The following is a 25,582-nucleotide window of genomic DNA, read 5'->3' as shown; positions in this document are numbered from 1 at the left end:
AACTAAAATAGTTTGGTAGGTCGAATATAACACTTTTGCCTGAAGTTTTTAAGTCTCTAATACAGAATCTTGAAGTGAAATGTTCAGTGAACTTCAGCCGAATTATGGCTCATAAAAACACGCGAGTTTTTTCACAAGACAAGGTAGAAAACAAACTGTTCAGGGCAAGTGTTATTAGAATGAACGACAGCCAAATTCACTGGAACATGAAGATCGCTCGGGATGACAGCGCCGCAAAACTCGGCTGCAGTGACAGATGTGACTTTCCACTCAACGCATCGGAAAGGATATCAGAGCAAGCTCTTATTTTTTCACTCGAAGGGCGGCCGATGTAGTTTCTGAGGCTTGCTGTGATGACCGGAGATCGCCATGATTAGCTAGCCGCGATAGACCTTAAGTCGCTCTGACACCGTCATGATTAGTATGAATTTTAACAGTTATGCCAGGTTATATTTTTCATCGAAACTAAAAATTATTATACAAGTGTTAGCTGTGTTTGATTTTTATTACCGTACGTAAACTCGCAATCTAACTGAGCGTGAAAACCGTTAAAAAAACTCGGACTGTCTATCTTGTTTTATCTTTGAGGATTTTTGTCTCTGCTCACGTTACAGTAACGTAAATTACTGCGCCTGGCATTTTTGCAAACCTTTGCTCGCTTGTTCCGAAATTTCACTTTCAATTAACGAAAGAAAAGCTAGAAAGAAGTCCTGGAAAAGGTCGGACATAGTACGATTTGGCAGATGGCGTAAAAGCTTTAGCTCAGTTCTATGCTCTCTACTCTCATAGAGCACGCTCTTTCAACCAATGACAGTACGTGTTATATCCGAGCTTTATTATAATATGAATTAAAAGTATATCTACGCTTCTGATTATGACATTTGAGGTTCCTATTAAAATTTATCTCCTCAATTTGTTGTGAGAAAATTAAGAAAAAACTCAGTAGTAGCCTGCGAGGTTGGCTTTGTTGTGTTTGATTTGGAGCGTTGAATAGCGAAGCTGCAAAAGGCTTAAGCATTGTCGTAGCTTCGTTGCCAGTATATTCATTAAGCGGCCACTGAACCCACCAGTAGCACAATGCATTCTGTTGGTAGCACAGATCCCTAAGAGCAACGATTAACAACATCTGAGTCTCCTACTACGGAGGAATTATTTTCGTTCGGATAAATCTAATTAAACAATAAATTTGTATTCGTAATACTTAAGCTGATGCTAATTCATATTTCATTCTGGTCGCTGGCGAAACAAAGGGTTGAGTGTGTTGAGTGTTGAGATAACTATTAAACCATTGGACGATCTAGCACATTTTCGTCGAATCTTTTGGACGACAGTCGTATGAGTTCATCAAAGTGGGGATGGTTGAACGAGACGGACTGAAACGAGTGACATTTGTACACTATGTCGAGGTTTCATTAGGAGTACAGCTGCATAAGTCTGACAACATAAAAGAGCTATTGAATTGTTTCTAAGCAATGAAAAGTCAAAAGAGAATGATCTATAAGCTCCTTTTTATTAGCTGGACTACGCCGCTGAGCAATCATTATAATTCAAGTCACGTTTTTTAATGCTGTGACAGTGTTGATTAAGTCTAGTTTACAATTTTCGATTTGGAATTAAGAGGGATGAAGGTTTTTCAAGCTACTCGATATGTTTTGGCCTTTCTAAAGCTGAAACGATCAGAATTGACCTCACAGGCGCATCTGTAGTGCAGTGTAACATCGCTAACGCAAAAGTCTCTCCTTGGTTGATGCAAAATTAATCAACTAGGAAAAGAAAGCAAGTAAGTGGAATCATAAAATATTCAACATGATTTGGCCGTGGGTAAATCTTTTTTTTTTTTGTCTAAAATTTTCGATAGCTCAGTAAAGGATCTAGCTATATAAAAATAAACGTTATAGACAATTTCTAAACTAATTTTTCAGTTTTACTTTCTACTGACAGCTTCTTATTTTTAATTTTTTTAGAGCGAAGTGTGAACCTTGTAAACAAGCACACCGACAGTAATTTCAAGGGAGGCTGTACTTTCAGGTGTGAAAAAATTAAGGTGACGCTGATTGAGGCGATAATTTGAGGGCAAGGTTAGCCAGAGACTTAAGTGGGAAGGCTTAGGTGTGACATGGATTGAATATTAAGTCGATTTTCTTCCAGTTCCAAGATCGAACGCCCTCGTTTGGTCTGCTACTCATAACCAATATCCGATTAAATTATATTTGATTCAGATTTGATTTTTAAACGTTTTCTAAACAGATCAGTCCCTGGCATGAATATAAGACAACTTCTGCTTTATACTAGACTTAACATAATCCAGCGTATCGAACGAGGCAGGTTTCAAGAGTCAGCTTTGATAAGATTTCTTGTTTAGACCGCATCATGAGAGTCAGCGCTTATATCCGAAACTTAAAACATTTATTTGTGATAAATGCATAACTAACGACAAACAGACGAAATGGTACAAAAAAAGAGGAAATTTAAGCCAAGCAAGCTCTTTAGTCGAGTTTCACTATAGTTCTGTTCTTCCAAAGGAAAAGGCATGAGATGAGTTACTGCCGCTAACAAAGATAGCGAACAAAACCCGCCCTTGTGGACCTAGTTATTAATCAAAAGCCTTTTTGCGTACAATTCAGACAATATAACACTGAATCTTATTTAGCCTGTCCGGTCCAAAACACCTCACTAGTTGTCAGAAACATTTCTCTCTTCCCTGTTAATGATTTAGTTTTATAAAAACACTTACATCCTACATTGCCTGAAAGAGGATACCCCGACTTTTACCCTTTTAGGATTGTACGTTCAAAAACACTTGGAGTCTGAATGCGATTTCAAGTCTTGTTAGGTGACAGCTCTTTTAATTCAAAACAAAATGCATCCAGCTGGTGGTATTGTTCTTAGTAATTTTTAATCAATGTTGTTTATTTCCTGCTCAAGAATAGGTCCCCGTTTTAAGTAGACAATTAGAGCCGACACGTTCACCTGATTTGGTTAGTAGTTTCCTCTTGAAGTTCCAACCTTTTTACTATATTGATCAATGAATAAGTCTTCATTATTGAAATAGAAAATTTTGTTCAGTGGTAAAGCGGTTCACCTTGTTTGGTTAAGCGTGTTCTTAAAAACAGAAATATGAACAATGTAGTAGCTACAAAGCTAACAAAGCTGATTTTTAGCAAGCTTGTCGAGTGAAAATTTCGAGTTTTTTCTACTTAAGTGAGCGCTCTAAAAGTAGTTGTGCGAATATAATTAAGTCCATTATGTAGACTTGACCAAATGCGGGGGTTCTTCTACTAATGAACGGCATCTTTTAGACTTTTGAGTTATTTCCGCCGACATGAGACTGAGCTGTTTACAATCCACTCGAATCTTCAATTCTGTCAACACGGCGAAAACGTATGTTCTCTTTAGGATTACATTTTCCAAGAAACGCAGAAACTGAGAAACTTGGAAGCCTACTATATTTACTTTTAACTTTTTTTCAGTACCTTTCTGCTTGAAAAAGTATTAGCTTTGTCGAGGGAAATTCGTCTATCGTCATGTTACGTGTTACGGGTTTGTGCAGTGAGGGGCGAAAGAGGGCGGTAGAGGAAAAAGCTGTTTTTCTTGAACAAAAGGCTCATCACAGATGACGGAAAACTTGGGCTGAAATCTGAAAGACAGGCAAATAATTCATGTCTCATTTCACGTACAACGGCGAAATGTTTGAAATTAACGCGGATTCCGCTTTAAACAAATTAATGTCGGATGGGTGGACGGGACCAAAAGCTAACGCGAATGGATCGATTTTCACATCCTTTTTAGCACTTTCTCAGCGGAACTCGGCTAAGAAAATTCGTTTACGCTGCTGAGAATAATAATATCAATAATATTTATTTTGTGAAAATTCGCACAAAAGCTTGTAAAAAGAGTTTGTATGGAACGTTAGTTTAGCTGAATCGCTGGAACATCCTTAGAAAATTCTTGAGTTGAGTTAAAATGGCATTTGGTTTAAACAAATTTCCTTTTTGAAAATACTTGAGGGTAGAATGTTTTGGTAATTTTTTTTGTTTGTTATATCTTTGTTTTGTTATATTTTTTTCAATGTTTGTCATAAAAAATTAATTGAAGCCGATCTTTTGGTGAAGTAATTATGTTTTTCACGGCTGAGGTCCTGAATCAGCGCAAGCCACATACGTTCCCGAAGGAATCAATCTACCAACTGAGGGTAAATAACTTCACATGGATGACTGCTGTGATAGAGCAAGCTGTTTCTTTTGAGACGACGTTACCGGGACAAACGCAGCTCTCAGCAAAACAGTAATAATTGATCTTTCTCTCTAGGACAATTCTCTACAGACTGACGTTGACATGATCTCGAACGAGAAAAGCAAGCGGTTCTCAAATTTATCATACAGTTTAATGCATGTCAGTAAAGTTGCATGAAGCAGGTTGTGAGTTATCGAAAAAACAATTCAGAGCTCGAAAAAAAAGTGTAATGATCCATAATGCAAGATTATTTGGCTTGCATTTTACGAAAATATGGAACCTTGTGAGACAGAAACTGATAAATAAGATTATAAAATGAGATTGCTAACTGCGTGACGTCTACAGCGATGTTCGAAAAATTAGCTGAGAGACCTCAGATGGGGCCTTTGGCCGAACAAATTATGTTTTGTGTAATGGCCCATGATGAAGACAGTTGTTTGCCGGAATCATTTACATGTAAGTGGCGGAAACGAATGTTAAATACTTCACTTCTTATTAAGAAAATATCATGCTTATTTCTTTTTGCTCTGAGTTGATCAGAGACAAGTTTTGTACCGCGATGGATGGAACAGCTCAAGATATGTCCTTCCAAAATAATTTGTATAAGATATAGGTCCGTCTCTCGTACATTACATGAAAATTGTCAAGAAGTTGGTCAGCTGTCTCTTGAAGGTGAACACAAGTCTCCTTCAACTACACGATTCGGAGGGACATTAATGATAATATTTTCCCTAATTTTAATGCTCGTGTTATGTTTCAAACTTCGCAGTTTCAAACCTTAAATCGATTTAGTCCGCAATTGCCGAAAGAAAGCTGAAATAACGTCACTTCGTTACACATGGACCAAACGGTTATGCTGTGAAGAATCCCATATATATATAGGAACGATATATCATTATTACCAGACATAACCTTTCGCATATTCAAATTTTTGTGACTCTTAGCCTTTTCTCGGCCCGAAAGCTGCAAACTTCAATGCCACAGCGATAATTAGGTGTAGGGGTTGTATGTTTAATTACGATATGCTATTTAGTTTTGAATGGAAATCAGTTAGCAGCGAACCGATATGAAACAGCACAGACCATTAGAGAAAATAATGTAATGATTAAAGGGTGATAAGAACACGGAAAAAAGAATTTGCAAAGAAAATTTCGCAAGAACGAATATGACACGGAAATTTGCACACCAACAGTACAAGAGTTTTCCATGTTCCTTCGGTATAACTTTTGTAATGGTCTGTATTGAAATAGGAGTGGCTGCTTTCGAAATACCGCGCTTTGTGGGTGTAAATGAATATGGTGGGTGTTTTTAATAACTCGGATGAAAACAGCGTCGTTAGTCGCTATAACATGATTATTAACCGACAAAAATTTCGTGCATCATCACGACACACATCTTCCAGTCACATTCTAAAATAAGTGTCAATATACCATTTAGCAAGACATATAAAAATAGGTAACTAGAAATATGCCAAAAAAATAAACGTTGTAAAATTACAAATGTCTTTACCCAAAGACTTAAATGCCGTTTCTTATACTCAATCTGACGGAAACCAGACATCTACCAGATCTCGTGATATTTACCTCTTACACGTAAACTAGCGCGGGAGAGAAGGGCGTCATAATCACAGGTGAGCCACGCAGTTAAATTGCGCTTATTCGCAAACAGATCGTGGTTCAAGCCAAAAACTGTAGTAATTGAATCAACTAAATGATATGAAGAAGATTTTTCTGCTTAAAATTTGATTAATTGTTGATTTTCTGTTTGTTGGATACATATTATTCATACGAAAAAGTTTCCATTCACTGGTCGCAAGAAAAAAAAAACCAGATATGGTAGGGGAGATATTACCTCATAAGAAAAAAAAAAAAATAAATAGCTTCGGTAGTGAAAACTAAAGCTGACAACAGATTGGTTCTATTGCTTTAGTTTCGGGTCAATCAGAACGAATGCATGCTTTTTATTCTAATCCCACAACTTAATGCAATTTTTATTTTTAGGTCCAAATTTTGCATTTAAGAACTTTTCGAGTAGAATTTTACTTGAGTGCAACCAACTCAACATTAGCATATGCAAACAATAATGGATTTGAATATAATATTATTTCAGGTAATTGTTTTGTGGATTTTAATGAAAGCAAAATAAAGTTCGGTGAAAGCTTTCCGGGTTTTCAGCGGAACCGTACATTTAGGGTAAAAACAGAAACAGGCATAAAACATCATAAGGCGAGAGAAAAAATAGCTATCACTGAAAACCTACCTCGCGCGCCTAATACTTGAATTTTTAATTTGTGTACACAGTTTTTTTAAAATGAGTTTGTTTTCACTCCAAGATGTCAGATTTGATCCTTGATCCGAGTTAATTTTAATCGAAGTTATTGTTTATATTATAAAAACAAACTCTTAGCTTCCTCACACCTGCAATTTAAAAGAAATACGTTCACTTTAAACTGTTTAGTTCTCACGATTTTTCTTTTGCAATCGGAGGTTACTTCAAATTTTAACCATAGTCATTTTAAAATAGCTCATTTCCGTCATGTGACAAGTTCTCATGATAAGCCGCTCACTGCGGAAAAAAAAAGTGAATTTTTTTTTTTTAACAGGGACTTAAGTCTCCAGTTGTGTCCCCGACTTTGGCTGAAGAAAAGCTCAGATGCGTCACAACTAGCCAAAAGCTAAATTCTAACAATTATAATGATATGTTTCCCTGAGGAGAAAAAAAGAAAATAGAACGACATCAGCAGACTGCAGGTGGAGGAGAAAAGTCTAGTCCAGATGAACCAGCAAATTCTCAGAAACACTAACAAAAAAAATCCATTAAAATAGTAAAAAAGAAAATTTTTCTTTATCTCAGAGCAAAAAAATATATAAATATCCAGGGTACACCCTCTATTTTCGCATTATCGTATGGCTCAGATCAGAACATTTTTGAAGACCAGTCTACAAGATATCAAATTGAGCCTAAAGGTGAGTTATCGCTTTTAAATCGATATCTATTCGATCTTATCATCACAAACTGACATCAACATCAATTCTGAATTTTATTTAATAGTCTAGACCAATCCAATAACCTTAGTATTATCAGTGTTATTATTTCGCTGTGGCCAGTAGACCTGAAAAATCTAACACTCTTGTCGCTTCAAAATTTGTCCATTATCACTAATTCGTAGACGAAGCGAACAACCCACAAAATTTCGTTCACACAACACTGATTGGATCTTTTTTTTTTCGGCCTTTCGCGCGTAACGCTTAATACTAAAAAGTTCAGAATTGAACTGAAATCAAAGATTAAATTAAGCTGTTTCTTATTCGAATGTTTTGATAAAACGTTAGGCAAAGGATATAGATTCTATTGCGGATAATTTATTTCACCTGAAATGCAAAGATTAAGAGTGTTCCAAGTTTTAATGACATGCCAGCTCATTAGAAAGTGAAACTTCATTGAATAATGTCCATGTGGTCCTTGCATCCTAAAATAACTGCAAAAAAAGATTGAGATAAATATTAACTCCAGTAGTTGAGAAGTCCAAAAAAAAATAATTTTAATTTCTAGAAAGATTGAAGAGCATTTCCGATGATTTTTTTTCCAATTCCTGATAACTTTTCAGACAGAAAAGCTCAAATTGAAACACCTGCCATCAGAATTGGTGATATAATCGGTGAGTAGTAGAAGAAAATTGTTTGATTACTAGAAAGATTGAAGAGCGTTTCCGATTCATTTTTTTTTTCCAATTTCTGAGAAATTTTTAGACACGAAAGTTCGAATGAAACACCTGCCATCAGAATCGGTGATATAATCGTACGCAAGGGCTTCTTTCAGTAAAAAAAAAATATTGAATAAAACATATAGGTGAGGTGCATCTTGAACGTGAGCACGATGGAGTCAAAGAGATTGAAAAAAATTAAATAGAATAAAATTGAACTTAAAATTCCTGTTAGAATTGCAAGATAAGAAATTTCGATTCTCAGAACACCTGGAGAACAATTCATAGGAAAAACCAAACAGCTCATGATCATAATTTAATTTCTCCCTTCAAGAAGCGAACTCCACCAACCAATTAGGCGTGAGGAAAACAGCAAATCGACAATTAAGAACAAATGATCCTCTTTTCCTCTTTCACATAATATAGCATTTTCTAACAATATATACAGCTATTTCAATTTACGTTGTCGGATCAAAGCTTCAAGGGTACGGGACAAGACCGAAAGGCGGTATGGGTAGATTAGAATTAATTTTAGGCTTTCGGGGTTGTCGGCGCGAGATGGACATGGAGGCTGAAAATACAATTAGTATTGCCTTGCGCGTCTCATTAAGATCCCATATTCTCCTTCGGTCTTGTCTTGTGGGCTTGAGGCTTTGATCCGACAACGTAAATTGAAATAGCTGTTTGTATTAAAGAAACTGAAGAAGGAACGTTAATGAGGCAACCACTAGCTTAGAGTGGCTTGGGATGACTGGGCAACGGCAGGCACTGAATTAGAGTTTTACGTTCTCAGCGTGGATACTCGTCAGAATTTAGGAGGTAATGCAATGTTTTATGGGATCATAACGTTTTTTGATACGACATTAACAGCATTAGCTACTGGTACCAAAACACCGGAGCAACGCTGGTTCAACCATTCGTTAAAGTTGCGCACATATTGGGTGTGATCATTATATCATTACACAGTCACTAGTCTACGTGTAGCCGTACCTCCTTCCTCCCCCCCCCCCCCTCCCCCAAGGAGAAACGAAAGGGAGCGAACGTCAAAACCTGACATGGTCGTGATATTCGACGTCACTCAAATTTCATTCAAAATCTATGCAAAAATATGCAACTTGATAATAATGTGAATTTTCTGATATCGCAAATTGCTGTTGTTGCTTTGTCTACTGAAATTCCCTAACGGAAGTTCTGAATAAACCATCCATCTTCATAGTCCATTTTCCAGTCCGGAGACTACCAAATAACACGATAAGCCAAAAAAAAATTTTCGTGATTTAACTAATTGGTACTATCTCTTGTATCTCAATAACCGAATATGCATGTATTCACTTCCCTAAGACACCTCCGCGAATGCGATCTTTTAAACATAACACACTTTTTCCTTATTTCAATGAAGCTATCATTGTTTACTTAGAAACGGAAAGGGTTTATTTTGATTGATGAACTTGGTAAGAAATAGATTTCCCATCGATAAATGCTTTCGTGCAGTTAACGTGACAATTTGAAGGGCATAAATTTATAATCAGACTGTCTCTAAAGCTGCTCAAATACCCCTTTGTAAATTAGCTGGTATTTACCCTTCTTTCAAATCGTATTTTAATGAGATCACAGAGTTTCAAATATCTCTAAATAATTTGTTTTACAATCATTCGCGTTCGCTTTAAATCTTTCCTATTCTGGGCTACTTTTTGTACCTAGTTTCTTCATATAGCCTTGACTTACAGCTCAGTAAAATTATCTCACCGTTTTGGTCTGAACGACGAACACAAGGTCAGTTCTATAGGTAGTCTCTCTGTTTCGCATACCTCGCACGCATCGCATGCCTCGCACACCTCGCACGCCTCGCACCAAGAGTCGCATGGCTGGTCTGCGTATTGGCAACACTCATTAATGGGATGCTTTGGCTAGCAATTCAAGCCTAAAGGTCAAGTGAAACCGCCAGAATTAACGAATTGTGCATTATGTTATGGCCAGGGTTTTTAATCAGCCATTTAAAATTTATCTACTTTGGCTAATTAAGATGCAAATGTATTACACGAAATATATATGTTTGTTAGCAGATCTAGAAAGCATATTGCTCGCAGTCACGAGTCTTCATCGAGCTTCATTGTCTTTGGTCAACTCTGCAATTCCCTGAAAGCTTCGACTCTTTGGTAAGATTCCAAATATTCACCATGTTTAGGTTAACGTCATTATGTTAACATTCCCTTTAATTTAAAATTACTTCATTTAAATTTCTGGTTGTTTGGCGCATGCTGCTTTCGACAAAGACTTATGAGAAACGTTGAAGTCGAAACAGAATTTTTTACAATTTTTAGTGTTATCTGTTTTTGTTTTTGTCCTCAAACTGATGTCATTTTAGCGGCTACAAACGACCGATGATTTATCCCAGTTAGTTTTATTAAACAAAAAACTCAAGTGCGCGAGATATCGAGATATCGAACTTCCTTTGCAAACTTGACCACTTGAAAAATAATTTTTTTCCTCAATTAATTCGGCATTTCGGAGTTTACAACGGACGATGATTTACTTCTGTCACTTCTACCTCAAAAATATTTTCAGTTTTTCGAGAAATTTAACTTCGTTTGCTTACTTGGGTCGAAACAGAAAATAATATTGAACTAGAAATTTCTTTTCCATCCTTCTAACCAATCAGATGCTGAACTGAAATAAATCCAGTGTAATTCACTAACATCTTTTAAGATTAGAATTTCACCGCACTTCGAGCATTGGATTTTCGTAATTTGTTTTTTCTTGATTGGGTTTGGTGATTACAGTGGTTTTGGTTTTATAACGTTCAATCGCGCTGGTGTCAATCTGTTTTCATTGACTTGTTCCGTGAAGCTGCAGCTGTTCGACTCAGGAAATAAATAAGTAAAAAAATAACGACTACAAAAAGAAAAAAAAAGCGTGAAAAAAGAAAGAATGAGAGAAAGAAGAAGAACGAAAATAAGAAGGGAAAAAATTGACCGAGGGCGTTTGAGGCAAGACGGGTCTGGGTCCTAGTTAAGAAAGCTTGGTTAAACGTCAGTTCTTGTTCGCTAGGTTGTCTTCTTAAACCGGAAGTTTGTTATGTGCAAAAACTTACATTCAAACTTTTGATATAAAGACTTTGGCATTAGTTCGATTTTAAAATTTTGCTCGATACTTGACGTGTTAAGGATGTTCCTCTTGCAAATTTATAGTTCTTGGCAATGATAGACAAAGGGTTTACAGGTGGATATCTTACAGTCGTTCAGTTTAGATTTTTAAGATGCATAATAATCTTCTTGGTTTAAAACTACACCGCAGTTAAGATTGATATCAATAGGATCCTTAATTCCTTTACTTCCAAGATCCTATTAGTAATTCTCCTTACTGTCTGCCATACAATTCTCATGACGCTTGTTTGGAGAATTTGGTATTGGATCAACTACTACTACACTTGCTGATATTTTTTGTTTTTCTGATCACTTGTCTGTTTGTAATTGTTTTGATATTGCAAGGAAAAGTTCTGTTTTGGTTAATCGAGGGAATCTTAAGGGTTATGAGAACAACATAAATGTTTTTATCCAATCAATCATAAAAATTACAATTTACTCGATTGCGATGGGTTTTAAAAAGACTTCTATTTTCCACTAATTCAATCGCTAAGTTGCTGGTGGACGGTTTGTTATCGGCTATCTCTTATAGGACAGTTCAATAAGCCGATCACTTTCAAAATTGTAGTTTTAATCAACCAATCACAACCTTGGTTTCAATCATCATAGAAACAGTGTGCAGACTCCCAAATTGTGGCTTTTCTTCAAATTTCCCGTTCTTTTTAAACTTGGCTATTCTTCTTTTTTCGGAAATTGTAATTTTTATGATCAACTGATAATGAGACTGCGTGTCGTCCAATTCGGTTAGTAATCATGCTCCTGATAAACAAATTGGGACTTTAGCTGCGCGGTTGTCTGACTTTGTTATCACTCGTATGATTACAGACCGAATTGAACTCCACTCAGCCCTATCTCCATTATTTAATTAAACTTTGCAGTCTCGAAAAAATAAATCTAAGTCAGTCTCAAGGCAGTCAAATGTAACTGATGGATACGGTGAGGATGACACAAAAAATAGTTTTCATCAGTGGATATGATCTTCATTTCAAAAGAAGACCACATTAGGTTTTTGTTTTATATTTAAATTACAAACAGATGTTGAAAATTTCGCTGTAGCTATACAATACTCTTTTTACTTGCAAATATTAATAAATCGTTTCTTTGAGGATTTCCATAACAATGAGCTCAGCAGCAATCTCTGCCATGCCACCTCAACATAATCATCAATGAAACAGACTACGCGAAATCCACAACTGCGCTTAATTTTGGTGACTTTTTGATGAATATTTGTGAAGCTTTTTCAGCTGACACAAACAGGAACTAATCTCTACGGCATATTTCCTATGCTTAAACCAATTCTCAAGTCTCGACATGCAGTTTGTGTGATAGAAGATGTTATCAATTTAAAGACTTATTTGGTCATAGCTCCAGGGGAATATTTCCTGTGTTTGGTGAGAAAATATTAGCAAACGTATTTCCTGTAGAATTTTAATTTTGGTTTGTTTGTTCTCATGCATGTATGCCGCGTTACTTGAAACGTATATCGCGAAGAAGATCTTATACGATAACAGTTGAGCTGAACGATTTAATGCCCAGTTTCATCCGTACTTATATATCGAGGAGTAAAAAAGTTACGAGCCTGAAGGTCTGTAGACAGGTTTCAAGGTAAGACAACTAAGACAAGCCTGAGGGTTTTTATTGATACGACATAAAAGATATTTTGAAAAAACTGCAATTTAGAAAACGGTTTTATGAGCCAGGTTCTCGCGCGTTTGCCGAAACGTAGGCCAAGCGCGAAAAAAGCAGAGCGTCCGTTAGTTTCCACACACTCTGAGCTCGCTTAACTTTTCTGTGTTCATCTTTGTCGGTCGAGAGGTAAACATGGGTGTAACAAGAAGTGTCGCAAAGCATCGTTTTTCGGAATCCATCCTTGAAAACGTGATATTCTGTAAGTAGTTTCCATGTTATCAAATTCATATCATCTCACCCTATTTGTGTTACCAAAAGTTTGTTCCAAGACTTTTTATTTCTTCTAGTTCCTTTTTTCTTGTAATCATACAAGTGTTATTTCATCGTATTTCGTATAGCAATTTACTTTTTTCTAGAATCCTTCCAATGATACATAACATACATGAGGACATATTAAAATTTTTCTGAACCTTATGTCGCCCTGAATCAAATCGCAGTCTATATGTTTCTTATGACAATAAAATCTCGCTTCGTTTAAATTTCCATACGCCTCAAATTTTGGTGGTGATCGAAGAAGTGGCGTTATTTGAAGCTAATTATACTAAAACTAGAAATCTGTAATCACTTTTTCCGTTTCATAATTTCCTTAATTATGGCGCACATCTGCGCATACATTAGCAACAATGGACGATTTAAGTAAAAAAACAGTTTTTTCCAGTTTCTGACCAGAGGGAAAGAAGTAATTTCCTTTAGTTCAAGTGCTTGTATACATTCAAGCTGCAAACGTATTTTGCATGAAGATAGATTTTGTTCTAAGTCCCATCTAGCTGACTGAGGTTTGACGCAAAAACTCAGCTAAATGAATTTGTCGAACACTTGATTGGAAAACGAACCATTTATTTTAATTATCTCAAGACTGCAGTGCAATAGCATGGGAGGTGACAAAAAGTACAGTTCGAACAATAAGTCAGAGAAAGACAAAAACAGTCTGGTTACACGTATTGTCAGTTGGCCAGACTCCTACTGACAGAGGAAAGACCTCCCAGGAGGCGTTTCCAATTGGCGTATTTTTGTTACCAGTGATTTTTTTCAATTCAAGCATAGACTAAACAGGTCTTAAGAGAAAAGGCACTAATTCAAACGGGGTTGTAAATCAAAGCTAAAAAGTCAATTTCCCTAACAAAACTTCGCACCTTTTATTTCATTATCCTTCCATTTCTTTCTTTTAAGCCAGATGCTGTATAAGATAAGGAAATAAATTTTCAAATCTTAAAGATCAATGAACAAAAAACACTATAGACATAGGTAGTTAGTTTATATGGATGGGGTACAAAATGTATATGGATAAGCCCCACTTACACCATTTCGGAAATTTTCATTATCTTACTTCCAACTTGAACCATGCTCTTCCGTGAGTTTTAAATTTTGGTCGCCATCTTCCAAGTAGGTTTTTCATGCGAATTGAGGTTGCAATTTTTTATTGGTTAATACTATTGTGCAACCTTAGGTTGAAGTAGGTTGAATTGCAAATTGTTCCTAAGCGATTACAAAAAAAGCTCTCGAACAATGGAGAGAGAATAACCGTCTTATTTACTGTTTTCTCAGCCAATTCGAGGCAAGATTTTGTCTTCACCCTGACAACATTCAAGTGGGCGAGAATATCTCCATTTTTCTCTCCATTTTTCTTTCTTTTTTTTCAATTTTGCCTTAACCATTTCTTCGCCATCAATTGCACTCTTAAGCATTTAGACCCTTCATCACCTGCTGTCTTTTCAGCTCTGACAAACAGAAGGAAAATAGACTAAACATCTTTTCTGTAAAATCACGGAAGCAGAGAAGTCGATGTACAAATTTGATGTGGAGAGGTTTACATTCGTCAAAAAAACCCTTCTTAGTCGACCAGCTTATTTTATGGCTGAAAAAATCCTGAGTTTAATCATTCCTAACTAAACCATGGTCTTTTAACATTGATGACAGATGTTTCAAGCAGGCTTAGTGCTAATGACGGTTTGCGTTTGTGTTTGTCCTCATAAAACCGAGATAAAACAGGATTAAGTGATTCAAAAATGGATCAAGTGAAAGATCTACTCGAATTAGTCTGTGATTCGTCCATGGAAAAGTTATCTATGGAGTTGGCACGCGCTTCAAGCTAAATCTGAAATTTTTATTTCCGCGATTTTCCCTCCGCCTTTGAAGTGTTCGAAGTTAGACGCAAAGGAAAAGCATATTAACCTAACTGAAAGCAGACAAATTGTCTTTGGATCCCAAAGGTACACGGTTAAATACCCTTAGTTCTCCTTTTTTGAGAATTTGAGAATTTATTTGATTTCCTAATATTTCTTGAAATGTCCCTTGTACTGCGAGGATTCAATCACGTCTCCTCTTCAAATCGTTTTGTTAAGAAAAAAAACCTTGACAGTTTTTATGACCTCCGGCCAATTCTTCACTCACGCATGCCATGAATTCTACTTTTCTTCGACACGACATTAAAGTTCCTTCCTGGTTGGCTAATGTCTTACGTACAATTTCTATACATTTACATATTCGATAGTTAAGATCCCACAAGATAAACAGTTGTTTCCGCTGAATAAATTATCCTAAACGAGCGTGTTTTGCAAGTGCAAACAGAAGGTAAAGCTGGCATGTCAATTTCTAAAAGTACATTTGTATAGGCAAATGAAATATTGCTTAAAAGTAACGACAGTAAGTGATAACCTGTCACTTGTTCATGCAGAGCTTTTCGATCTTTAATTTAATTTTCCTCGTAGTTATGACCTTTCGATTTTATTTCTCTAGCTCAGATGTTTTTGCGCGAACCCTCATCAAAGGTTTGAGGTTTATAAGGAGAAGCAATCAAAGTGTGGTGTACCCAGAAAATTTGATAAAAAAAATCAGACCCTGTTCCACTGATTTTTATCCGCGTCCAATTTATACAACTAGGTTACCAATTTGTCCTTTAAAAATCAGAAATTTCAAATCACAAGATTGAACGAAGAGAATCGATAAGGCTTTCCTATTATGCACCACAGTTATGATAGATATCATCAAATACTAATGTGGTGTAGACAGAACTTAATGCATGTTTACAAAACGAAATCTTTGCTTCAAAGGAGACTCAGATATTTTTAATCATAAATGAACCAAGGAGTAGGTTTTTTTTATGGTTTTTCTTTTGTGTGTGTAGGTGTACGTGTGTTAATGGTACATTAGTGCCTGAATCAAGCGCCAGCACTGATCATGGATCTTTTGTTTCCCTAAATCTCAAATAAATTTCCTCTGTGTTTTACCACACAGAGTGATAGAGAAACTTACCAGCTGACGTAAATTGTCGCATTGTAAGCCCTAATTGAATCACTGATAGAATGGAAACCACAAAAATGCACCTCCAACTAGACAAAACTTGACTATTAGTTTTTAATTAAATTGGCCATACATGTATGCATCTGGTGTCAAAATTTAACGGGCGTTAGCCAAAGAGAGTGTTCTGGGCTGCATCCTAAGAACTCGTTTGTCGAAAACTGATGTTTTTATGCTTAGCATTCGCCAAACGCTACCGAACAAAGCTTGCATGCAATCACTTCTTTCCAAGTTTTCTAGTCCACAGAACATAGATAACAAAAAAAAGGTTTGAAGTCTTCATAAAATCATGGAATAATTACGACAGTGCTGAGAAAATATAGAATCCGACAAGGGTTGTTCAACGATTCTCGATACTTTGATTGCGGTCTGTGATAAAGATCGCCGAGCTTTTAGACCTTTCAAGGTCAACAAATGTCATCTCTGAAAAGCCCTGTGTATCATACGTCAATATTTACTTCCACCTCATTCGCAAAAGAGAGAAAAGCTTTTTCTTTTGTAAGAAATGTTCGGTGAATAAATAATGAAAAATGTTGAAATATTAAATTCGAGAGAGCAACATCATGGGAACCTAAAGCAAGTTAGATTGATTAGATTACCATTGTTAGCCCTCTTACACTACTAAATGACTGCTCATTTCTCTATCTCATCAGAACACTGTTGAAGACTGAATAGCAAGGATATTTGTCAATGGAAACACAAGGCGGTGTAGCAACGCAAAACAGTTCAAACTGTTCCACCGGTGCTCCGTGTACCGGACATGAATTCGAAGAGGACATATCGACTGGTTTCAACGCCCAGAGCGACTCCTTCCCCATCGCCATTGCCATTCCAATCATTGCAGTGAACTGCTGGGTGATCTCTTTGGTATGTCTGAAGAGAAGTTTGCGAACGGTGACCAACTATATCCTGACAAGTCTGGCCTTGTCCGACCTATGCACGGGGGCCATTTCCATCCCTTTATTCCTTAGTTGCAACATTATCCAAGAGACTAAAATTTGCGTAGCAGCCGATATGTTCATGAGATTCACTTCAACCTCCACGGTCCTCCACATTCTAGCCATGACAACGGATAGGTACATCTGTATAGTTTATGCCTTGCGCTATATGAGTTGGGTGACCAAGAAACGCGTCCTTTATTTCATTGCAGTCATCTGGGCCATTTCCCTGTTCGTAATGCTCGTCCAACTCGAGTGGTACGATATGAACGAAGGCGTTATGGAAGAATTCTCTCCAGAAAACAAGAAAAAGATCATCATCGTCGACAGCATTTGTTTCTTCGCCTTCGTTGGTCTTCCAGTGGTTGTTATGGCGTACACGTATGGCCGCATCTTGTATGAAGTTCACAGACAGAGCAGGAACATCCAGAGGCACAACACACCTGGATGGCAGGAGACTAAACGAAGTACAAGGCAAGAATGGAAGGTGGCCTCCGTCTTCATGGTAATGCTTCTCGTATTTGTTGTCTGCTGGGGGCCGTTTTTTCTCCTCCGACTCGAGCTTGTATTAGGCAGCAATTTCTTTGAGGTTACTTTCAGCCCTTTTGCCCAGATTCTAATGCTTTGGCTAAGGTTCGTCTCATCTTTGATCAATCCGTGTTTGTACATTCTTGGAAAGCCTGATTTTCGTAAGGCTTCGGGTCTTTCGAGGAAAAAGAGGAATCGTTTTAACGATTCAGAAACAACCCGTTTAACTCAATCAAAGGGTTCAACGTTTGTTTAATTTGAGACACAGCGGCGGATTATGACTTGCAACAGGATGATTTCCTGAAAGGGACAAAGTTCCAACCACAGCCTTCACTCGATAAAGGAGCTTTTTGAACAATGTGTATAAAGAAAGATTATCCGGGAAACAAACACATCAAATTTTTCAAATCTGTAAATATTCCTTCACAGACCTATATTCATACCGACTAGCCTGGTTCTAAAACAGCAAATGAAGATAGAAAAAAAATGAACTGTTTAAAACAGGTGCAAATGAGCACCGAAAACGTTTGTCTGCAAAATCATCATCAATAACACTAGTTAATACAAAACATTTGATATCCAATAAATCTTGATCTCTCTACTAAACCTGGCCAGAGAGCAAAATCAGAAAATCCGAACAAATTGACATAAACATAAGGTGTATATCAAAGCTTAATAAAACGTCCTATTGGAATAGCAATTATTTGTTTTGTCAGTGGTTGTCAAACGGACTTTTTTTTCTTAATCACAAAAGATTGGGCAACGATTGCTTGACCCATGATGATCCAGGGGACAAACGAACAGGCTTTTGGGTTATGAATCCCTATCAAAGAATATATACAAAGTCTAGAAACAAATCAAACTTGCTGCCGGCTTCAAATTATGCAAATTATCACTTGTATCGCGAGATAATATGCAAGCCAGAATCGCTGTGTAGAGTAGAAGTTTATGATGCCTAGAGAATAGTGAGCTGATGCGGCGCGTTTTTCCCTTCTCTTTCTTTTCGAAAGCGATGTGATGGTTTGTTAAGATGCATGTACCTCACAGAATAATAGGTTTGAAGGAAAGCCTCATTCCCTGATAAATTAGCTTAATTTTAATAATGTTTCCCCACTGTGCGCCATGAGATAGACTTGATTTGACTTTGATTGCTTCAAGTCGAAAGCTCACTCAAAGCCGCGTACACTGAATGTCGTTTTCTTTCATGATACCATCATAGCTGCCTCATATCTCATCAAAACATTATTTCACAGCACCTTAAGATTTTTTTTTTAAATTTTGCGGCTAGCCTCATTAATCCATCTGGTTCATTCAAGATAGTTCAAATATTGATTCGTTTGAAATGGTAATACTTACAAGTTCTGTCCGCCCACTAGGAAATTTTCAAGCTTAAGAGCAATTGTTTTTTTTTAAACATCGATTGTTTTCTTTTATATATTTCTAAGCGAGACTCAAGTTTTAAACTAGTAAATCCAAAATAAGGTGGTAAAACGCTGTGGATCTTGCCACTAACCCCATCTATATTCCCAAGACAATTACCATTTCTTCCTTCCAGAAGCAAATGATGAATGAAGTATTTCCCTCGAGAGGGGGTTGGATAGCTGTCGTAGATACTACTCGTTTTTACTATTGCCAATAGATCCTATCGACAGAAATTTCAAACCGGGCCCGAGGATCAATTAATAGACGCACCAACTGCGTCATAGACTATTTGGAAGAAAATGGCATCAGTGGGACGTACGATCACTAGGAACATAGCGTAAGTATTAGTTCAAGATCAAAGGGAACCTACGATACGTAGGAACTAGAGATCAGCGGGAACACGGGACCGGTGGGAACACGGGACCAGTGGGAACACGGGACCAGTGGGAATACGGGACCAGTGGGAACACGGGTTCAGTGGGAACTTGAGGTCAATAGGAACATGGATCAGTGCAGAGATGGATCAGTAGGAACAGAGGATCTCCTATACTCTTACCCCGGGATGATAAGATGAGCTTCCGACGTCATAAAAAAAAACTCTTCCTTATCGTTCATCGTGCCTATTTTTACCCCGAACGAGTCAGTCTCAATTATCCTCTAGGAGAATTGTTTTTTTCCTCAGATATCTTAGATACATATAACACTAAGTAGGTTAACTTACTAGTGTCGAGCAATATGTAACTTACTAGCGCTGAATATGTAGAAGATAGGTTGAAGTCGCTTGAGAATTTAAGCATAGACATCATTTCTCAGTGATCTACGCAAGGTTACGGCTGCACGTAGGCTAAAACACTTATAACTTCTAGAATCACTGCTGATTATTTTTTTAGTTATTGCAACCTAATCACCTTTATCATATCACTCATTGAGCGAAAAGTTTTAAAAGTCCCCATACCGTGAACTTCCAAAACGACAGGGATCATTAATCGTGGCAGTCTTTTAAGCCAATTAGAAGTTCCTAAGAAATCTGATTCCCATAAGCACGTCTTTACGTCGGCATAACGTCAGAATTTTACATCCTGTCGCTTATCAACTGCTAATGTAAACCCCTGGCTTGGAAAACAACCAATAAAATTTGTACGCGTATTTCCAACACAAGAGGTTGTCTTGAAGCTAACCACAATATCAGGGTAATGACTGAGTACGACTGGATTCGCGGGCTACCACACCTCTCTCCACAACCTGCCAAGAGAGAGCGATGAGTAAAATAGTAAAAAAAACCGACGATGTCTCTAAGTGCCTGTGAGAGGCTTATGGAGAGACGCACCCCCTGGAAGATCTTGCTTACGCAGATAAACCTAATGCATGAATTTTCTTAAATGAAAGACTTCCAAAAATCATCAGTGTGAGAGATGTTGAAGGTAAAACCTAAGATAACTAAAAGCTAAAAAGATCAGTAGAGTGAGAATTTTCGATGAATGTACGCCTCGCTTAGCGAGGATAAATTCTCGTTATTTGCAACGTTGACACCTTTTAGGTTTAGGACTGAAATCTTCCCACCGCATTAAAAAGTTCCTGTGTGAATGCCATGAGCTCGGCTGTAGCCTGGAGGCCGGGTGGTATGGGTGGAGGGACGAACTGCTGAGGGGTCGCACTGACTCTCGGGACAGGGCGCACGCGCGGTAACGGACCATGTGAAGATGATGTTAATGGCGGAGGGCCCACAGTTGGTGGAGGGGCTCGGGGCGGGGCATGTCTTGGGTCTGAACCCAAGCCAGATTTTTTTAATGATTCGTCGTCGTTTGCTGTTCGTTCGTCTTCCGAAGTTGGCTCGTCTCCGGTCTCGGATCCCAATTCGTCGAAAACGTCGTCGTCGGCATCAACCGAGTGATCCTCCGGTGAAGAGGGCGCAGTTTCCTCATGAGATGAAGACTGTGCAACGTTACCACGTGACGTGGGCGTTGCGTGATCGCCGCGCCTCGAGGTAGGAGCTCTGCCAGAATTCAAGGGAACCATTGTAGGAGACTGATATTCTAATGCGTTGCATACACCATCCGCAGAATAAACGTCCCGGTGTGCTGACTTCAAGTGCTTCTTTAGCTTGTGAGGCCCAAGGAAACCTTTGTCGCACAGCTGACAAATGTGGCTATAATTGCCTGTGTGGATCCGCATATGGTCGTTCAAGTTATCTCGGCGCGCATAACCCTTATTGCACTGTTCACACTTAAAAGGTTTATCCTTAGAGTGTGTGAACAAGTGTCGCTTGAGCTTATCTTCACGGTAAAAGGTCTTCATACAACCAGTGTGACTGCGAAAGGGACAGGTGAAAGTTGGTCTTGTATCTGGGTAGTGAATTAAAGAATGCCTCTTCATTTTATCTTTACGGGCAAACGCTTTTCCACATTCAGGGCACTTGTGTTTCTTCTCCGTAGCATGCACCGTTCTTTTGTGCGAGCGAAGGTTCGCCGAAGAACAGAACGCCTTTGCGCATTCGTCACAGGCGAACGGCCTTTCAGTAGAGTGGGTCGTCTTGTGTTTCTTGAGCTGAATGGTGCTAGTGAAAACCTTCCCGCATTCATCACATGGATGCACATGACTCTCATTTAACCGATGCTGCTCGAAGCCGTTAGCAGTGAAGAAGCTTTTATTACAAAGCGAACACTTGAATTCCTTCTTATGCATTTTACAGTGCTCTTCCTTCTCCTTCAAAGCATTGAAAACCGCTGGACAGCGCTGACATCTGTAAATCTTGGAGGGGGGATTGAGGTATATTGGCACAAACACACTGGTCGCACCCTGTTTGCGCACCCCTGTACGCTGGGGACTGGTTGCAGATGTGGACGTGGAACAAGGATTCAGATGAACTAGTTGTGACTCTGGGATATGGACAGTCACTGGTTCATCTGAAGTCGAGGGTTTCTTGGTTCGAGGTTCCTTGCTCTTCTCTTGAGTGGACGAGGCTGTGGAAGTGGACGAGCATTTTCGTTTTCTGGTGGTCTTGGGGTGAGAGTTCTTCCTCTTGTGCCTTTTTGTCGGTTTTTCTACAACAAAAACACATCTGTGTGAGGAACCGTCATTATTTACCGCCAGGGAGGGGAGGGAGGTTAAGGGATTTTGGTTGTGTCACAATAAAATTTACGTGATCCCCCTTTAGGCTCTGTAGTACTCTAATGTTCCTCTCTCAATGACAGTCATTAGTCCCCCCCCCCTCCCTTATACTCTGTTAGCGATGACTGATCCCCCCTGAAAACCATGTGACCCCCCCAAAAATTCTCTAACTCCTTACCCCTGTAATAAAAAAAAAGCGATCCCTAAAACATTACTGTCAAAGGAGAGGGTAACTTGGGACAGTACAGCCAATGTAGACAATAGGTCACTTCCGAGTTCTTGTGGTTTAGTGATTTGGTACCAAAATTATCAACTGAGTTGATAACATAAATTGGCCACCACAATCAGTTTAAAAGCTTTAAACTCTTTACAGTAGCCAATTTTCATTATCAACTCAGTTGATAATACTAAATTACCCTTGGGGATTATTAGTTGATCGAATACAAATTCTTAGAAAAAATTATAAGAAATGTGTGGCAGACAGTAAGGAGAATTTTCATGGAGATATTGGCCGTGAAGGAGTCATACAAACTTGCAATACGCACAAGACCTGCTAGATGCTTGTCTAGCAGCACCTATAAGCTGCTCATATGCTAAACACTTTTCTGCATAGCACATGGCAGATGCAAAAAGGAAAGATGATGGGATGCAAGCAAAAGAGTGGTGGTCATGTCATTAACTGCTTAGCATCACTTTGCACCCTAACATCAAGATGCATATTCCCCATACTGTTGTCTACACATTTCCTAAGTTGGTGACAAAGAGAATTTGTTAAACAATCAAGGGGTTTTCAGGGGTGTGTTTGGTATCACTGGGCTCTCACTGACTTTTTGTGATAACCCTGCTGTAATGGACTGTTTTTGTATCATTTGGTTTTATGACACTGTCAAAAAAGTTCTCCATCACAAACTTGGAATGAAGTATAACTTTTAGAAGAAACCCAACCCATATAAAGAAGTTGTCAGTTGCTCCTTTCAAAATACAAAACAATGTTTTCACTTTGTCTCACCAGTTTTTTCATGATCTGAAGTTTTGTGACCATCAGGTTTTTCTCCTGCAGATGATGATGCACCATCACTAGTTGCCACTGGGTCTAGAAACTGCACCTCCACTTTTTTTGCAGCACAATCATCCTCAGTGCCCTCTACACACTCTTGAGCCTGCTGGGTGGTATCTGCTAATGTTACCTCTTCTCTGCTGTTGGTCTCCCCAGAGTGAGAATGGCTGCCTGCATCTATGGGAAGTTTGTTAACTACTTCTGTCAATGAGCTCTTGTTGACAATGTCACGACAAACTTTGTTTGCTTTGTGCTTGATGTACTCTGACAGATCATTAAAAGACAATTTACATCTTCCGCAAAAATGGACATCTTGATCATCATCTGCAAAAAGCAAAATGACCTCCATTGGTATATGGTTAGCCTACTAAATAAATAGACAGGATTAGTTATCTTAACGGCAGAAAAGAGAAAAACCTGAAAAAAATTGAACATTAACAGGATTTGAACCCATGCTTTCAAGAAATTATTTTGGCACATATTACTAAATAGGCAAAGAAGCCATACACTGGGAGTAAGGACAATTTTGGAGGGTTCTTCTTTCTACAGAGGAATCATATCATAACTTCTAACCCTTTACATCCTAACATCAGTATGCAAACTCTCCATACTATGCTCTATACATTTCCTAAGGTGCTGACAAGGAGAATTTGATTTAACAATTAAGATCTTCTTTAGTTGGTAATCATTTCCTTTATTCTTGTAAACTAAATGTGTGATTCGGGGATGATATTGTAAGGAGAAATTAGGTGCTAATCACTCTTAGGGGTTAAAGGGTTAAGGAAATAAACTGAAAAAAAATATTCAAAACATCTTCAAAGGGCAACATCCAGACACTACATACACTAATATCAATCAAGTACACTCTCTTCTAAGGTCTCATTTTGTGGTTTTGGTGCCCCCGAAATTCCTCCCCCTCAGATTTACCCTGGCTGAGCTAACTTTTCACTTACTTCTTTTAAAAATTCAACCAACCATTTATATGAAAATGGTGAACTCCTCTCAGGGGTGAGGCAGGTAGGGTAACCCTGTCAGATGGGACAACTTTTACTCATACAAACATCTAGGTTTCCCTGCCTGAGACAAGACTACTCAAATTGTTTCCAGAACCCGTGTGATTTAGGTCAGTTAAGACCATTTTGTCCAAATGTGACATGCTTAGCTGTCACAAGAGAGAGTAGGGAGGGGACAGCTGTTACAATGCTGTATACAGATAGACATTCCAAAAAGTTGTCTCAAGGGGGAGGGGGGGTGTTGTCTTGGTTACCTGAGAGCATATACACCTGTTAATACAAAGTAGATTTGCATACCTGAGGGAATGCTAACTTCCAAAACAGTTGTAGTTCTAGAGGTAGGCTCATCACTCTGAAAACAAGTTGGAAAAAATGATTAATCTTTGAAGTGTACATCCCTGCCCAATATTGTTGATCAAATCTAACAAATCAAACTTGGAATACAGTACACTAGAAGAGGAAAAATTACATTTTCAAGGGTTTAAATATTATTCGTAACTCTACAGCACTCAGAAATGATGAGCAAGTACTTCTCCCCACAATTTCAATACATTATGCAGTAATCAGGTGACGAGAATTGAGCTCGTCATTTAGAGGCTGATCAGCTGTGTTATTTTTATTTCCACATGACACCGTATTTTCTTGATCAAAATTTATTGGTATGTCTAAACATTAAAGGGAAGAATTGCATTTGCTTATCAGATCGCAAGAGTTACACGGTCAATTTAGTTCATATATGGTCTCCAGCCTCATGATACATGGTAATAATTTTTCACCAGGGATTTTAAGTTTCCTTTCGATAGTAAGATTTTCGTTCTAGTGACAGCAACAAAGGTAATATTTAATCCCGGAGAAGCGAGCAATAGCATAAAAAACCCCTCGTTTTCACTTTCCGGAAGAGAGCCCAAATGTTCGAGTGGTTGCATCGATTATCGTGACACACGATCTAAGATGTTCTTCGTCAATTCGAGAATTTCATTCCAAACGAAAATCGCACCAAAACACTTGACTACCATGTATTATTTCGTGTTTGCTATTGCGCTTACAAGGAGAACCGAGAAGAACAGCAGGCTCTAGCGTGTACATTTATCTACTAAGGACGTGTTAAATAAGGTAATAATTAATTCAAAAATCAACCAAACATTACCTCAGTTGCTACGCTATCCGCCATATTGCGGAAAGGTTTCCCTCCGGATCGAAGAGAGTTTTCTGCAATTTCTCTTCACCTTGACTGGAATAAAAAGGTGAAATGACTTGGAAATGATCATATGCAGAGTTTGGTAATCATGCTTTAGATATGGCGAGCATTTAAAGCGAATCAAAGCAGGAAAAAGCGAAATTTTTCATCGACCATAGGAGGCGAAGGAAAGATTTCTCTACCACTCCCATCTCGCTTTGTGGCCCCTTCATCAATAAGGCGAGGTTACCCAATCTAGAACATGTGATCGAAG

General features: G+C 38.1%; 2 protein-coding genes across 7 annotated transcripts; one reads left to right on the top strand and one right to left on the bottom strand.

Moving 5' to 3' along the window:
• The first annotated feature begins 1,543 nt into the window (after nucleotides 1–1,543).
• On the top strand, nucleotides 1,544–18,211 carry LOC131777248 (adenosine receptor A3-like). 6 transcript variants are annotated; one of them, XM_066174550.1, is made up of 4 exons: nucleotides 1,544–1,780; nucleotides 1,965–2,028; nucleotides 10,000–10,092; nucleotides 16,719–18,211. In XM_066174550.1, the coding sequence occupies exon 4, from the start codon at nucleotides 16,756–16,758 to the stop codon at nucleotides 17,785–17,787; it is 1,032 nt and encodes a 343-aa protein (XP_066030647.1). In that variant the 5' UTR covers nucleotides 1,544–1,780; nucleotides 1,965–2,028; nucleotides 10,000–10,092; nucleotides 16,719–16,755; the 3' UTR covers nucleotides 17,788–18,211. The 6 variants fall into 6 exon arrangements, with proteins under 6 accessions (XP_066030647.1, XP_066030648.1, XP_066030651.1 ...); XM_066174551.1 differs by lacking the exon at nucleotides 10,000–10,092; XM_066174554.1 differs by lacking the exons at nucleotides 1,544–1,780; nucleotides 1,965–2,028; nucleotides 10,000–10,092 and adding an exon at nucleotides 8,621–8,755.
• A 1,398-nt stretch (nucleotides 18,212–19,609) lies between these two features.
• On the bottom strand, nucleotides 19,610–25,513 carry LOC131777260 (zinc finger protein 431). The gene is made up of 4 exons (XM_066158583.1): nucleotides 25,279–25,513; nucleotides 24,429–24,483; nucleotides 23,071–23,442; nucleotides 19,610–21,994 (listed from the first exon to the last, which is right to left on the bottom strand). The coding sequence occupies exons 1-4, from the start codon at nucleotides 25,300–25,302 to the stop codon at nucleotides 20,493–20,495; spliced, it is 1,953 nt and encodes a 650-aa protein (XP_066014680.1). The 5' UTR covers nucleotides 25,303–25,513; the 3' UTR covers nucleotides 19,610–20,492.
• Between the last annotated feature and the right edge of the window lie 69 nt (nucleotides 25,514–25,582).

This window comes from Pocillopora verrucosa, chromosome 11 (assembly GCF_036669915.1).
Source record: "Pocillopora verrucosa isolate sample1 chromosome 11, ASM3666991v2, whole genome shotgun sequence".
NCBI lineage: Eukaryota > Metazoa > Cnidaria > Anthozoa > Scleractinia > Pocilloporidae > Pocillopora > Pocillopora verrucosa.
Note: the sequence above shows the minus strand (reverse complement) of the source record. Positions and strands in the feature narration are given on the sequence as shown.

Coding starts and splice junctions, on each gene's coding strand:
- LOC131777248 (XM_066174551.1), top strand. CDS start 16,756: ATGGAAACACAAGGCGGTGTAGCAACGCAAAACAGTTCAAACTGTTCC.
- LOC131777260 (XM_066158583.1), bottom strand. CDS start 25,302: ATGGCGGATAGCGTAGCAACTGAG. Junction 24,484..25,278: donor CGGATAGCGTAGCAACTGAG/GTAATGTTTGGT, acceptor ACTTGTTTTCAG/AGTGATGAGCCTACCTCTAG. Junction 21,995..23,070: donor TTCAGATCATGAAAAAACTG/GTGAGACAAAGT, acceptor TTTTTGTTGTAG/AAAAACCGACAAAAAGGCAC.